Below are 16,971 nucleotides of genomic sequence, written 5' to 3' on the forward strand. Positions count from 1 at the left end.
AGATATCACATTTTATGGGGTAATAAAATAATAATCAGAATTCATATGATGCATGTAGAATAACACTATCTGTGTAGTTTGTAAGCATTTTGCACATATTTATTGATAATATAAATGGTATGTGGGAAAATGTTCATTTTGTATTTCACGTTGTTAGAGCAACTGTAGCAGTTTAATGGGCCATGTGCTTTGACATTCTCAATTCAGTCATCCTGTAACAAACTATAGATAAGGTAATTTTCTGAATATGAACAATGTACAGATACAAAATTCTCACTCACCCTGTTTAGTCAGAAAGACCTGGCTTGTCCAATTGAATTATATTCAAAACAAGTTTCCTAAGATTGCTGTAATTTTTAATTCCTCTTTTCTCTTATAAAAATAAGCTCTGTAAATCACTCTTTTTTCACTAATTACTAATTCACTAATTCATTAATCAGGAATTAGTTGACCTGACTTAATGGCAACCTATTGACTGTTACTATTAAATCATTATATTCAAAAGTCTATGCCTCAGATTTGTTTTCTACTTCAGAGAACAAATATTAACAAAATGGAATTTAAAATAGGAAAATTGGTATGTTTTTAGGTTCTGAATATGTATGTATCCATACACATATATATACACACACATATGAATAAACACACACACACACACATGCACATACACATATACATATAGACACCACTGAGATTTCAACACCCATCCTATTACTATCCAGTATATTTAAATGACTAGTTATAATGATATGAAGCTCCTCCTTACTCAGCTTTTCCAACTATGTCCCAACCTCACTCATCTTTCACCCAGACAACATACACATGCTTGATTTTGGCCAAAGTGATACTAGGATTCTGGAATGGGTAAATGCACATTACAACATATATTCCTCACCATTTCCATTTCTTTGTTCAAACTTCAGTTAATTTCAACTTACAAAGTCTCTCTTACTCACATATGTTGTCTCATCCTCATTAACTCCTTTTTTCTTGTCTTTTTCCCTTCTGCCTCCAGTTCAATTAACATAAGGAAATCTCTTTCCCTCTCTGGACCATTCTGTTTCATATCTCGTCCTGGTCATCTTCCTACACCTTGCTATTTTTCCTTAATCATTAACATTTGAGATAAAGAATATTTGAATAACAAATAATTATTCAGTTATATTGATTTTTTAAAAGTTCAGTTTTTTGGTATAGTATTTTCTTCTGTTTCTCATTGTTTGAGATAGGGTATTTGAGCTACTTTATGGATTGGAAAGATTTTTGTGGACTAATCTAGAAACCTAGCCATCACTTTAATAATCATTTCTAAAAATTATGTTGTGAATTAAAAACAGCCCACTTAGAAATTAATTTAATAACATAATTCATTTTTAAGTTCTATGCTTTATTTTGAATCTAACCTTTACTGCTGATGCACATATCTCATATCCATCCCTTTTTACTCCTACTCCAATTATTCTAGACTCTTTTTAGTCTTTTAACTCTCTCTGAGACAACATGTCACTCCCTTGATAAAAAAGATATCTAGGGCTTCCCCACTCAAAATTAATCAGTCAATCAACTAACATTTATTATGTAACTACTATGTATCAGATATAGTGCTAAGCATCATGGATACAAAAAGAAAAGCAAAACAGTTTCTGGCTTCAAAGACCTTACTTTTTAATGGTGGAAGGAACATGTATATATATAGAGAGGTATATTCAGGACATAAATCAAAGACACTGTTACCTTCAGAGAAAGCCTTGGTAGCTGGGAGACAGGAAAGACTTCTCATGGTAGTTGGTACTGTAAGTCTTAAATGAAACAAAGGATTGATTTCAAGAAATGGAGGCAAAGTGGAGTGACTTCCTGGTATGTGGGACAGACAGTAAAAGGCATGACGATGGGAGAAGGAATGTTTTGTGTAAGGAACAAGTAGGCAGTATGGCTAGACTGTAGAATATGGAGGGGAATAATGTGTAAGAATACCAGAAAGGTAGGAATGGATCAGATTTGCATGCCAAATATTGGAGTTTATATTTGCTCTCTATGGTGATGGGGGTGGTGGTGCTGGAATTTATTGAATGGGATTTGGGTGATAAGATTTGTGCTTTGGGAAAATAACTTTGGTGACTGTCAAAAATAGATTAGAGTGGGGAGAGACTTGAGTTTGAGAGACCAAATAAGAAGTTATTTCAATATATCAGGAAAGAAGTGATGAGGACCTGTGTGAATGGTAGGAAGGAGACACATCCAGTACATGTTGTGAAGACAGAAAGGATAAGATTGGGCAATTGATTGGATATGTGGTTTGTGAGTTGAGGCGTTGAGGTCTGAGTTGTGGTTTGAGTTGCAAAGTTGAAGATGATGCCAAAGTTGAGAATTGGATGACTTGGAAGGATGTTCATGGCCTGGACAGTAATAGGGAAGCCCAGAAGAGGAGGATAGATTGTGGGGGAAAGGTAAAACTGTAGCCTGTCACTTGAGACTCTACAATTTGACCCCAACTCACCTACCTCTCTACTCTTGTCTCCTAACTACTCGCTATTTTCAGCTGTCTGCTTCAGTTAAACTTCCATTTAACTTCTGCTAAACATAGCCATCGGAGGCAGCTAGGTGTTCCAGTGGATAGAGCACTGGGCCTGGGAGTCAGGAAAACCTGAGTTCAAATGTGACCTCAGACACTCGTTAGCTATATGACCCTAGGCAAGTCATTTAACCCTTGTTTGCCTTAATCCACTGGAGAAGGAAATGGTAAACCACTCCATTATCTTTGCCAAGAATACCCACATGGAGTCATGAAGACTTGGATACAACTGAATGGCTGAACAACAAAAACATAGCCATGTACATTGCCACATGTGTACTTTTATTTATATTATTTTGTCTCCCTCTTTTTTTCCTTTCTACATATCTGACTCGTATACTTTCTTCTAAGCCTAGATAAAGTTCTCTCACCCTTCTTCAGCAGTATCTGCCCTGTGATCTTTCCATATCCATCCCACATCTCCCTCCTGAGTTCTGTTTTTACAAATCAAACTGTCTGCTAGACATTTTTTTGATTTGTTTTATAGGTACTATAAACCATTTTGATGTTTTATAGGTACTCAAACTCAGCATGTTTAAAATAGAATTTGTTATATTTCTCTCTAAACATACCCCTTTTTCTAACTCCATATTACTGTTTAGAATACCACCATGCTTTCAGTCACCAGGTTCTCAAATGTGGTGTCACCCTCAACTCCTCTCTCTCATACACTCCTCATATCTAATCATTTGCATAAGAACTAAGAATTTGGTAGCTGTGTGGAGGATGAATTGGAGGGGGAGAGACTGGAGGAAGGGAAAACAATTAGGAAACTATTGAAGTCCTTTAGATGAGAGGCTGGAGCTACGACGGCTTTGCTATGAGTGAAGAGAAGGGGCTAAATGTGAGAGGAGATGCCTATACAATTTGAAAACTGATTGGTTAAGAATTGAGGCTGACCCCATAGTTGAGATCTAACCTGGGTGACTTGAAGGATAGTGGTATCCTGAACAGAAATAGGGAGGTTAGAAAGAGAGATTGTCAAATTTGAGGTGCCTGTAGGACATAATAGGTGGGGGTGCCTACCAGGCAGTTGTCAGTGCAAGCCTGGAATTGCAGAGGGGTGATAGCTCTAATCCTGGGAACTTACGTGGATGATACCCAAAGACTGGGTGTTATTCTGGGAGGTGCCCAGGGTAGGGATTGTGGTCTGTAACAAAAATTGTCTGATAAGGTTATGTTGTTTAACATGACAACAACATAACAGATCTCTCAGCACTTAAGAAGAAGTGAAAAAGTTTAAAATATGGCACTCGTTAATGCAAAAATAGTACAGATTCTTCATTTATTTTGCATTTTACTTAGGAGGCATGTAGATGAGCCAAGTGGATCCATAACCACAATGAAAGATAATGACTAGGGTTATGAACAGATTGTGTCACCTATAGAATGATAGGCAATGCAATATTCTAATGAGTCAGCAGATGTAAAAAATTCCTATCTGCATTTGTTTTCTAGATTGAGGAAAAGAAACAAAGGGAGGAAGCTGAGCGAGAGAGGCAGAGACGTGAAGAAGAGAAAGAGGAAAAACGCCTGGCAGAGCAGAGGGCCAGAATTCAACAAGAGTATGAAGAAGAACAGGAAAAGAAAAGGGAGAAAGAGGAGGAGGTATGTCAGCCGTCATCTACTCTTTTTTATCAGAATGCTTAAAATCTTGTGAGATTAGAAGTGTTTAATTCTTTATTAGCTTATACTTGAAAACAAGTGAATTCAGTGCATGATATACGCCATTGTAAAAATCATTTTGGAGATCTTATTTTTTAACTTTCACTTAATAATGAATTAAATTAAATTATTTAAATATATGCAGTCTAGTGTCATAAACATATTGATTAATGTAAAAGATGGTGATGTAAGTCAGAAAAAAATCATAAATTTTTAAGAGCCAAAGATATTTTTTGTTGATCTGTGACAATTTAATATTAAAGGTAGTATCAAAATTTTAATGAATGACAGAGGACTTGGATTTTTCTAAAAGAGGATATAAACTTTCAATTTGACCCATTTAAGGCAATTAAAATGCATAAAAGGCTGTGTGCCTTTGTGTGTGAATTTTTCTACTAAGCTTTATTTTATTTTAGTGCCTTTAAAAATGTTTTTATAGCAAAGACTGAAAAATGAAGAGTTGATACGGTTAGCTGAAGAAAGACGAAAAGAGGCAGAAAGAAAGAAGAAAGAAGAGGAAAAAAAACATGATTTGCAACTACAACACTATTATGAACAAAAAAAAGCAGTTGAAGAACAGACAACAGAGGTATTTTTGAAACTAAAATTTCAAAGAAATGATTACAGTAATCATTAAAAAGACTTTTAAACCAGCATCAGGGAAAATCATGCTTTGCGATATCAAATCTACGTGAAGATGCTACAGACACATTATCAGTATAAGTTTAGAGGTGACATGTTTGTTATTACTTCCACTAGAGGTTATTCTTAGTCATTTTGCTTTGTGACCAAGGGCGCACGTGTCATTGAGATAGCTGCTTTGAGACAATTGACCTATGGCTGTGGAGCTTTCTTTCTTCAAAGCTATTTTTCCCTCCCAGTACTGATCAAATTGCAGGTGATTTAAGAAAACCTAACTTTGAATTTATGTTAAAAATATATATGATTACAAACTAAACTGTATTCACAGCATGGTTTTGTTTATAAGCAAGGCCCCTCAGTGCATTTAGAATATTATTTGATTTACACAACTTTGACTCATATTGAATTTTTAGAATATTTTAAAGTGTATTTTCAGTTTTCAACATTCACTTCTACAAAATGCTGAATTTTAAATTTTCTCCCTATCTCCCCTCTCGCCTTACCCTGGAACAGCATGTACTTTGATTGCCTTTTCCTCCAATCTGCCCTGCCTTCTATCACCACCCCCCTACCCCACCAATTCCATTCCCTTCTATTTTCCCGTAGGGCAAGATAGATTTCTGTGTCCCATTGCCTGCATATCTTATTTCCCAGTTGCATGTAAAAACAATTTTTAACATTGATTTTTAAAGCTTTGAGTTCCACATTCTCTCCCTTTCCCCTTCTACTTATAGTTGTAATTAATTTACTGTTAATTAACCTGAAAAAAATTAAGGCTAAAACAAATATTAATGTTGTTGAGGAGCAGTTGCTGTTTAGCATTTATATTAGTCAAATTCTTCTAATTTTTGAATTTGGAAATTATAGAATAATCATGGACTTTCTGAGTTGTAGTACGTAACTCTAATATGGTGTGTATTAAGTCAGATTGTTATACCATTTTATTCCTGTTTTCCATACCTCAATTTGGTATCAGGCTTATTACTTTGTTTTGTTCCAAAGAATATTCCATCTGTAAATGTGATAGTTGCTTTTTAAATTTATATTGATATAATTTTTATATTCTGCGTTGTATAAATATATGTTGATGAACTTGATGCATTTTTGTCCTTTCATGCTTAGTATGTTATTTACTTATTTAATGAAAAGCACTTTGTTAAGAAATGTCACATTTTAAAAGCATTTGTTAATAGTTTGATATACGTACCTTTCTCCAGAAATCCAGATCGCTTTCTCCTGCGGTTCCTGCTGTGCAGAATAGAATCCAAGGCAAAGTCCATAGACCTCCTTCAGTGGCAGCTACCATGATTCATGTATGTTTTATTGTTACCAAATAAATGAGCAATTGTTTTAGAAATGATCACTTTTTGGAATGGAGTGGTTATGAAACTGCTGAGTTAAATTTTCAGGCCTCTAAATATTACTGGTGGATATGTTAATTTATTACCAAGGTTGATTTTAAATTATGGTACATGGTATAAATGTAAGCTATTGAACAAGGTTTTGCAGAGGGTCATTGTTTCCCTGCCTTTCATTTATACTCAGGAGAAAAACCTTTTCTCCTGCTTTGGTGGAGCATTTGAAGCTATTTTCAATAGTTCTTGACTTATGATAATCCAGTAATTACAGTGCCTCTACTTGTTTCCTTTATTTATTTCAGTCTAGGTCTACAGCTTCTTCACAATTTTGAATTCTTTAAAGGAGATTAAAGTGGAAGAAATAATCTGTTGAGTCACTGTTTCTTTTGTGTCAGTGATAAAGCTCTCATATATTCTTTTGTTCTTGAAAACTAAAAATGATTTTTTTCTATGTATCATCAGTTATTAAAAGTTTTGTTTTTTAAAAAAACCACATTAAAACTTGTGCCAAGTGCTTAGCAAACTTAGAATTTGACATGTTTCCACCCCTAATTACTACATACGTTGTTTGACCTAAGTCAGCCTTTTTAAGCCAAGTAAGGGTTGATGTGCGCTACTGAGTTGTAGGCTTATGTGTTGCTGAAAGGCAGATGTTCCCTCATTTCATTCTTTCATGCCAAAGATTTTAACTGCCTTTTGCATGCAATGAACTGCGCTTAATACTGCGGGAGATTCCAAAATAAATAAGACACAACTCTTGTACTCTCTGATCATACAGTTCAGTATCTAATCTTCCTTCCCTGTTCAGAAGAGGAACTAACAGCAGACTTTTGGGGTTCCTGCCCTGAGCACGAACCTCCCCATGATATTTTTTTCTCATTAACAGCTACTTAAACTATAGACTGGGGGAAAATACTTCATTACCTCAGCTGTGGCTGTTTGAGAGTTAACTGGCAACAGGACAAGAATGGACTTAGATGGCAAATACAGAAGGAAATCTCATTTTTTATACAGAATGATAATAGGTTGACATGTAGTTATATTTAATTATGTTTGGTTAGGTGGACAAGTCCTGGTAAAATATTAATAAATGACAAAACATGCAAGTCATATATTATGTATGTCATTGATATGTCTGTGTTAAATAGGATCACCCACGGTCCAGAGTGCAATCTCCTCCAGTACCTGCTAGGAAAAACCAGCTTCGTGCAGATGGTAGGTATTAATTGCATATTTCCTAGTAGTGTTTATTCTTCTACTAGTTAAATTTGTTCCTAAACTTCACAAACTATCTTTCCTTTCCTTTAGGATGTTAGTTTCTTAATGTATGAAATTGTCATATATATGTCCTGAAGAGTATATTGGTGATATCATATGATGCTTCTGTATTGAATATATATGTATAGATCTAGCATTACAAATAAATAATCTGCCGTTGACTCAAGTTTTAGTTGGCCAATCTAGGTTTTTATTTTCTGAAGTAGATTAAGTAAGTATTTTGTCCTAGTTAACTTACTTTATTTTTCATTTATCCATGGAAAATTGCAGAGGAGAAAAAAAATGTAATTAATGAATTATCAGAAATGAGGAAACAGCTTCGTAGTGAAGAGCAGCGTCTTCAAGGAAAATTATTACAACTGGATGGTGATGATGAAAGAAGCGTCAGGTAAGACTGATAAGCTTTCCAAACTGTTCTCTCTAGCCTTTGGTCATGTCTCAGATTCTTCTGCAGATTCCCGTCAGTCAGCCATGAGAGGATGCAAAAAGTATTGTATGATTTACATGAGATTGATGTATTTGATAATTACTTGAAATTGTTGAAATGTAGGTAGTTTGTTTGAATGTTTGTACAGGTAGATGCTAAAATTAAATTGAGTTGACACTCCACTAATCAATATTATTAGTAACAAAGATAAATAACCTATAATTTAAAATAATTGCGATTTCCCTTTGGAATGTGTTACAGATTTCCTTTTCTGAATATGTTTTGCTTAGAATTGTATCAGTTTTCATTCTTGAAGCACTGGATAAGGAATGGGCAAGCTTAGCAGGACAGATTACCTATGGGTGTTCTAGGTGAAAAGGAAATTAAATATTTTCCACTAAAAATTCACAAAGTACATAAATGATGTGAATAATGAAGAACTTAATGCTTTTTAAAGATAACATTTATATATATATTCACAGCTTTTTGTTTTCCAGATATGCATCTTTAATTTTTTTCTTCATTAAAGATATAGCATTTTGTTTTTAACAGAAGTGTCATTTTTATAAATCTAGATTTTTCTTATTTTGGAAAACGAATCTAATTTAAGAGAAAAATATCAAAATGAATCACTGAAATATGTAGTTATTTCATTTTACAAGGAGCTGACCAAATAAATGAAATTTTGATTCATTTGTGTATGTAATCCTGTAATGGTAACATTTGATTTCCAGCCTTTCAAATGCTTCTGGAAAAGGTCCAAAATGTGTGACTCAACCCATTAAATCGCTGACCTGTGCTCCAGTAGGGGAAGCCAGATGAGCCTAATAATAGTCAACATAGTGTTTTCTATATCTCTTGTAAATTGTAACTAGTTACAGGTATTGTTTTCTTACACAGTGTGGTGATTCAGGTCAGGCCAGGCTGCTGCAGAGTGCCTGGTTAAAGTTGCCATGGCCAAAGAATAAGAGATAAAGGAAGTATGACATAGATATTCCTCTGTTTTCAAGCAGTGAAGGATGACTGTCCCACCTTTTTAGGAAACATCGGTCACCTAGTCACTGGCCCTTCTCTATAAATGTGATTGCTTTAGATGTCTTGTCTGTGTGTATGACTGTTAATTTCTATGTTTGCATTATACAGTGGAACTGTACATAATGTGCAACATGGAGATTAAAGGATAGAAACAGTACTCATGTGATGGGCCAGCCATTTAACGTTAGACTACTACACACATACACACACGCACATGCACATACACACACACACACACATGCACGTACACATTCATATCCAGCTTATGCTTTAGGGAGACATGATTGACTATGATATAAACTTATTCTATGTAACACACCATTTATAATATGAATTGTAGGTAAGACACTTCTTAAAGCTTCTGAAAGAAAATTACAGCTATCCCCTCACTAATATTCAAAATATCCTCTGGGTAGAATGTGTCACATACCATAACATTCCTTAATAGAATTTTTAATATAAAGAAATGTTATAAATGATTTTGAAGATATTTTTCAAGATCATACTCTCAGTATGAGAAATGAAGTTTGTAGTATAGGAATTTAAACATTGAGTCATATTTGCTTTTGTTAGATTATGTTTATTATTATATCTTACCTATCCTTAGGAAAAGGGAAAAGTATCCTATGGATATATTTGATATGGCCAGGTTTCGATTGCAAGCTCCAGTCAGAAGACCTTCTTCCAAGGGTTTAGATCCTACTGCTCAGAATATTCGTGATTTTAATTTTCTTAAAGACGTGGGTAAGTAGACATCCTTTTCTTTAAATAGATACATGGATATTGTCTACTCATGTTCAAGAACTTTAAAAGTTTTCATCCCTCTTTAGAATGCCAGAACTGGCTGATCAACAAGATGACAGACTAGTTGTTTTTTCCAAAGTTCTCCAGTTCCAAAACCTCAGAAGAAAGGAATTGTGATTCAGATTAAATGTAACTAAAGCTGAATCCACATGATAAATTAGAAACTCCACACGAGGTTAAAATTCCATATATTTAACCCCAGCAACTTAAAGGAGTTTTTTTAATGTCCTCTAAAAATAGAAAATGAAAGCCTCTGCTTTTTTGCAAACTATATGAAGCTCCTTATGAAATCATGGTCCTAAAACAACTCCTTGAACCCAAAGGAGACTGTCAGGCTTCTGACTCGGGTTTGGGCTGCAGGGGACCCCTGTTGTAAAATGTGACTTGTCTGAGTGTTCTCTTGATTCACAGATACCAATTCTATTCAGTCATATGAAGGAAAACAGTGAAAAGAGTTAGGATGGAAATGTGGGGAGGCACAGCAAAAGTAGGATAGAGTGGAAGGCACCCCCTCCCCGATTCTTAGCTATAGACTAGAGGGAAAGAATTATTGGGTCTGAGGGAAAGGGGACCAGAAACTCATCTAGAGCCAACCCTCTTCCCATTGGAGGTTACAAAGGGCAGGGACCAAGACCTGACCAACCCTTATATCTCCTAATGCAAAGAGACTGACTACTGACTCAGCCTCAGGGTCTGAGGATGGGAAGGGCCAAAAAGTGATGAGGCCTAAAGGTGATAGGGAAGACAGGAGAAAAGCTGAAGGACCCAAGATGAGAAAACTTGAATAAGAGCCTAGCTCGAAAGCAGGTAAGCCAACAGAATAAAACCAGAAGCAAGAATGAGTGAAATCTCAAAGAGAAAAACACTCTGAACATGTATTATCACATGAGGGGAAATTAAGCTATATTGTATTATCTGAGGAAAGAGAGATATTTGTAAATTACCCAGAACCCATAACACAACAGCAGGAAGCTTCTGGAATGGTTCACAGAAGAAGCTTATTTAAGGAATTAGAAATGGATTTAGGTTGGAAATCAAGATTATCAGTGCAGAATTAAAAAACTTAAACAGAAGAGTAGAAGAAATTGAATGTATAATGAATTTATCTAGAGAAGTAGAAGTTGTCAGAGAGGGATGATAGAGATATTTCCTGTCATTCTCACTGACCTAGACTAAAAATAAATCATGTTAGCTTATTTTAAAATGAAATTTTAAATCAATTTTCAAGGAAATAACATAGTAACATGTAAAATATTTGATTTCTTATGCCAGATTCAGAAACACGAGTTGATTTGAGATATATGTACCCAGAGTCTCCAAAAGATGTTCATACCTTGGAGATTCAGCAGCAGGCCTTGCTGAGAGAGCAGCAGAAGAGACTGAATAGACTTCGAATGAGAGAAAATGCAGAAGGTAAGAAATAAATGCTTAAAACAATTTGTCATTTCACACATTTTTCAAAAACTTTTAATCTTTACCATGATGTTTTCCTATTTTTGAAGGAAATTTATGCTCAATTATTCTGATATAGCTTCCATATTTTAAAAAAAAGTAAAAGAAGCTATCTGCAAATGTATTCATTATCACTAACAAATGTATTTTTCTAATGTGGACTAATTTATACTACTCTGAAATTCATAATAAAATGACTTGGGCTAGCCTTGACTCAGGTTTGTTTTTGGTGTTCAACTTTGGAATTGGAACAAAGTGAGACACTTAGTAGACTGATGCATTTACCAAAAGGAAGTTTACTTAACAGTAGCCTGGAAGTGATATTGAGCAAGGATACATCATTGGTTCATGTGGGCACAACTCCCCTGTTGCTACATTTATCATGATTGCACCACAGGTCAAGCCTAAAAAACCTCCAGCTCCTTGTGCCCAGTGCTTTTATACTTAAAAGACTAGGAAGCCAGATCAGCTCTTTGAACCTTAATTCTCTAGACCAATTAAGTCTCAAATTTTTACCTTTTTCAAGTTTCTAGAATGTAGCATTATTGATAGCCATCTTAACATGAAAGATTGATAGAAAGAAAAAGAGTATAACATCTTATTTTAAAGAAATGGAAAGTTTCATTCTTATTCAAAATATTTACACAAAATAACAGAAAAGCAAAATACCTCTCCTAAATTATTGTGTGTGTGTGTGTGTGTGTGTGTGTGTGTGTGTGTGTGTGTGTGTGTGTGTGTAGAGATTCCTTATTATTATGATAGCACTTGACTTATTTAAAATAAGAATTCAATGGTGCTAGTGCCTAGCAATCATTTGCTCGGGATAATTTCTCAGAACCACTTTTAAAAAGATATTTGTTCTCTCAGGGCCATGAAAATGTGTTACAAAAATGTGAGGTTTTTAGCTTTTGAGCAGTTTTCTCTCTCCAAAATTAAGTTCCTACTTCATGCAATTACTTACAGCACAAATAATTGGATGAATGAATCTTGTATGTTGGACAAATTTATCATTGTCATTATGCCCTCCATCCCTTTTTGAAAAATTGAGATTATTTGTACTATTTTACATATAACTAGACTTTAGTAAAAACATTTCTCTAAAAGTTGAGAAAGGCTATGGCTTTAGGCTATAAGGCACTCATTTTTCTCACCTGCTGTAATTAATGGCAATAGCAGCAGAGTTGGGGGGGATTGTGTAACAATGAGGAAGTACTTTACATTAAAATATTTTCCTAATCTATCATAATATAACTAACAGGAAATTTTCAGTAAAGAAGCATCCTTTTATTTTCATGTGCCAGAAAGATGCTAACTTATTTCAAAATATATTTGTGTTTGTGCTTCAGTACTTTTAATTTTGTATTTTGTTTTTGGTTTGGATTGAGTGCAGTTGACCTTGATGCAAGTGCTGTCATTAACTTGCAAGATACTAGAATGGTAAGAAACCAATAGCTTTTTCCCTTTCTTTTTCACTTTGACATAATATTTTGGGGAGCAATTCTGTGCAAAATTTTAGAGCTTTGAATTCTAATGGGGCTTTGCATGAATATTCTTTTGGAAAATTAAAATAAATGTAACCTTTCCTCCTATAAAGCATCTGAATCAGGTACTTTCACTGACACAAAATAATCTTCATCTAAAAAATTTATGTATGTTATCTTGATAAATATTTTCTAGGTATTTGCATGATAAAATACCATTTAAATATCATGAGTACTTAAGAGTTTCATGTGATAAATTATGTTCCCTTCAGCAAAACTTAGAACAATATTTTTTTTTACTTTTGGCAATGTTTTTTTCCATTGAGGTACATAGTTTTAAAATTGAAGGGAACCTCAGAGATCACCCAGTCCAGCTCCTGAATTTGGCTAGCTGAGGCTCAGGAGGTTGAAGTGACTTTTACTTAAGGTTTTGTTTCAGTGAAGCTAAAGACCAAAAAGACCAAAGTGGCCTTGGTGGTATGAAAAAAGGTCCAGCCTATGCCACATTCTGACTGCCTGCGATCTCCACTCTTTGTGACTGAATTTTGTGTATTCCTCCTTGGTGGTGGTAGCAGAGGACTTGGGGGAACAATGTGGAACCCCTCTTTCTGTACCTGGCCAACTCTTCTGCCACTTTTGGTAGATTCTTCTTGAAACTGTTTATGTTGTGGCTAATTTGTGCTTTCTGTTGGTGGTTCTCATGTGCTCCTCAACACTGGATCTCATAAAAATAGGCAGGCTAGTATGTTTATCGTCAATCTTTATGACTTCTTTTATAGCCTAGGAATGAAACTAGGGATTTCCTGAAAAATTCTCTTTTGGAATCGGAGAGTGCTTTTATTGGTGAGTAAATTTATTTTACCTTTACCTAAGCTATATTCACTTAAAGTTATATGGTAATGTTCTTCATACTACCTGTTCTTCATGTTAATAATTGCTGTAATTGTTCCATCTAATATAATAATTGCTGTATTATCTGCCATGATCAAAGAATGCAGTTTTCTGTCTTGGCAAATTTTGATTAAGAATGATCAGATATCTTCATGTATTCCCACTCTTTAACATTTACTTCACAATAAAGTCAGATTGAACATAATTTAATCTTGATAATTAACAATACACTTCAGGGTCCGGAACAGTTTCAGGGTCATTCTTATGAAGATAAGTCATCCATTTACACTTGGATGACAGTGGCATTCTTTCATGGCTGTAGCATTTGCCTCAGAATCTTATAGGATGATGGCAGCTTCTTTTAACAGATTGATCATGGAGCAGAATCTCAGCTATTTAATTGTGGTGCATCTTCATTGTGCTGGCATAGAGACTATCATATAAGGTGAATGCCTGGCCTGGAGCAAGCCTTGAATGGAGCTCTTTGAGGATGTCAATCAGTATTAGCACCTATTCTGTGCCAGGCACTGTGCAGCTCACTGGGATAAGCATAAATCTCCAGCATCCAGCCACAAAAGCCTTGGCTAGATCAAGCAAATATGTAAAATACAAATTAGCATAAATACAGAAACTATTTCTGAAATCCTTTAGTTATTGCTGACTGGGGGGAAAGGGCATCTGACTTTTGTTATGAAATATCGGAAGTATCAGATCTCATTCTGAAGCCATGTTTTCTGTTTTCTTGGGGAAAAAAGTCATAATAATGACCCTAAAGTATTTCAGGATTCTGTTGTGTGTTCTGAAGAATGAAAGCTTAAATTATTTTCAATACAATTTTATGATTAAGTATATCACAAATATTTATTGCAAGCATATATAAGTATAAATTAATTAAGCAATCCATTAACTTCTAATTAAATAACTAATTTGTTAACAATTAAGTATATCATTTACTTTATTAGCCAAGATATTTTATACCATACTATGGGATTAATCAAAATTTCCTTTTAGACAAATTCAAATAATTAAGCTAATAGGAAAATTCAGTGTTTGTTATATTAAAATTTAAAAGAGGATTTTATAGATGTCTTTTTTATATCATCATAGTTTTTCCCAGGATCTTTCTCTCTCCCTCTCCCAGAGAACCAACTTATATAACAAATAGTATTTTTTAAAGACAAAGAAGAGGGGAAAAAAAAATCAACACAAATGATTAATACATAACAAGTGCAAAAATGTGTATTGTGCAACATCTGTAGACCTTGCCTTCACAAAGGGGTAGGTTGGGAGTGTCCTCTCATGTCTCTTCTTTTCAGTCATGATTGATCATCATATTTTGCAACATTTACTTTTGATTTTTTTGTAAATGTGTATTGTATTAAAATTCAAGATGAATACATTTATTGTAATATAAGGGTGTTTTATAGATTTCTTTTTGGAATGTCATCTGTCTTATCTAATAACAGTTTAACAACTATTTATGAACCAGTCACTGAACTATGTGCTAGAGATTTAAAGATTCAATAAATTCAACGAACGTTTATTAAATATCTCCTTAGTGCCAGGCTGAAGATAGAAAGATCACAAACTATGGCTTGTGTGTTGCATTCAAAGGCTTATGTTCCTCTTGACATTTGAAACAAATACACTGAGAAAGGAAATGTAAAGTATAAGAAAATCATGGAAAGCAGTGACCAAAGGGATAGAGCATCGATAACTGGAGTTACCAGCAAATGTCTCATGGAGAAGGGGTGCCCGAACTGTGCTTGGGAGGCAGCTGGGGATTCTGAGAGGTAGAAGGAAGGAGAGAGAGGATGGACATTCCAAAAGGACCCAGTCCTTACGTTCAAGAAGCTTGTACTCTTCAGGGGGAGAAAGAAGAAAGGAATAAGTATTTTTATAATACCTATTAGGGATGAAGCGCTGTGCTAAGTGCTTTACAGATATTTCATTTGATCCTTATAATAGTCCTGCAAGGTAGGAGCTACTAATAACCTTTTTCCTTTTAAACATTTGAGCAAACTGAGGCAAACAGAGGTTAAGTGAGTTGCTCAGGGTCATACAACCACTAGTAAGTGTCTGAGGCCAGATTTGAACTGGGGTCTTGATTACTCCAAGAGCAGTGATCGATCACAAAATTCAATCCAAGTATAACTTAAGCATTTTAAAGTTTCTTATCAAGAAAGGTAGAATTTTCTATAGTGTAAGCAACACTAGAGTTGGAATTAGGAAACTCACTTGAACTGTGAGTCTTGGCTCCAGCCATGGACAAGCCTCTTTGTCTTTACTTGTCTGCCTGTCTTATATGGTTGTAGTGAGAAAAGAGGTATATAGATCAAAACACTATAGAAATGTACAACATAATTATTATTTTAAGTTACAGTTAGGTTTGTAAAATGCTGCAATTTCAGCATTGGCAATACCAGTGAAAAATAACTGTTCACCATCATTGACTTGTCTATTACATATAGTCCTTGATTCATGATAACAGGAAATGACCTCACTAGAGGAGATGTAACAAAACAGTTTTTCCACCTTTATGTCAGATTGAAAGGGATAAGGAAGAGGGAAATGATAGGGATTTCATGATACAGCTTTCTAAGAAATACTGATTAGCCGCAGAATGGTCATCATTTATTACTTGACAAACAGATCTGTTAATTATAGATTATAGTGCTGATTGTCACCAGTCTGGGTTTTTGATGTCTGGGTCAGATAATGTTTCAGTAAGGAGTCAATTGGGACACCTGGATGGTGCGTTGATTAGCATGCTGAGCCTGGAGTCAGGAAGACGTCTTCCGGAGTTCAAATCTGGCCTCAGTCGCTTTACCCTGTTTGCCTCAGTTTTCTCATCTGTAAAAAGAACTGGAGAATGAAATGGTCCCATATCTTCTCCAAGGAAATCCCAAATGGGGTCACAAAGAATTGAGCATGCTTGAAACGACTAAACAACAAAAGAGTCAATTACGAGTGACATGAGTATCCGTTTATTCCTGCTAGCCAGGGAAGTTTGCACAGGTGGGTGTCATTTAGCCCCAGGCCTGGCACAAAAACCTCCTTAAGGCAGAGTTCAATGTAACATTTCTTTGGAAAATGTATAGAAAAATGACTTGATAAAACAGGTGGTTTTACAAAAAGAATAGCATCCTTGTTAGAGAAAAATGTAAATTTTTAACTTTGTGAGATAGATAAAGGAGTTATCTGAATAGAGTTAAATCAAAGAAATCTTTCTGATGGACCAGAAAGGGAGGAGAATTTTTCTCGGACTCTGGAATCCTTCACCTTCAGCCCCTGAGTCTTTTGGTATTGATAAGAGGTGAGAATGACACACTGAAGGACCCATCTACTAGTATCTTTCAGCTCACA

General features: G+C 34.9%; 1 protein-coding gene across 27 annotated transcripts in view; it reads left to right on the forward strand.

The window, feature by feature from the left end:
* Positions 1-16,971, forward strand: part of CSPP1 (centrosome and spindle pole associated protein 1) — a 143,011-nt gene that overhangs the window by 106,433 nt on the left and 19,607 nt on the right. For 26 of the 27 annotated variants that reach the window (XR_011966133.1, XM_072604746.1, XM_072604747.1 and 23 more), the window contains 9 exons: positions 4,031-4,180; positions 4,677-4,826; positions 6,097-6,192; positions 7,386-7,452; positions 7,786-7,903; positions 9,585-9,721; positions 11,054-11,194; positions 12,624-12,670; positions 13,494-13,557. Coding sequence is in view for 26 of the 27 variants with exons in the window: in XM_072604746.1 (XP_072460847.1) it covers positions 4,031-4,180; positions 4,677-4,826; positions 6,097-6,192; positions 7,386-7,452; positions 7,786-7,903; positions 9,585-9,721; positions 11,054-11,194; positions 12,624-12,670; positions 13,494-13,557 (970 nt within the window). In the remaining variant the exon portion in view is untranslated. The remainder of the gene's footprint in view (positions 1-4,030; positions 4,181-4,676; positions 4,827-6,096; positions 6,193-7,385; positions 7,453-7,785; positions 7,904-9,584; positions 9,722-11,053; positions 11,195-12,623; positions 12,671-13,493; positions 13,558-16,971) is intronic. The other variant, XM_072604761.1, reaches the window with a different exon arrangement.

The sequence above is a fragment of the Notamacropus eugenii genome, chromosome 4 (assembly GCF_028372415.1).
Source record: "Notamacropus eugenii isolate mMacEug1 chromosome 4, mMacEug1.pri_v2, whole genome shotgun sequence".
Lineage (NCBI taxonomy): Eukaryota > Metazoa > Chordata > Mammalia > Diprotodontia > Macropodidae > Notamacropus > Notamacropus eugenii.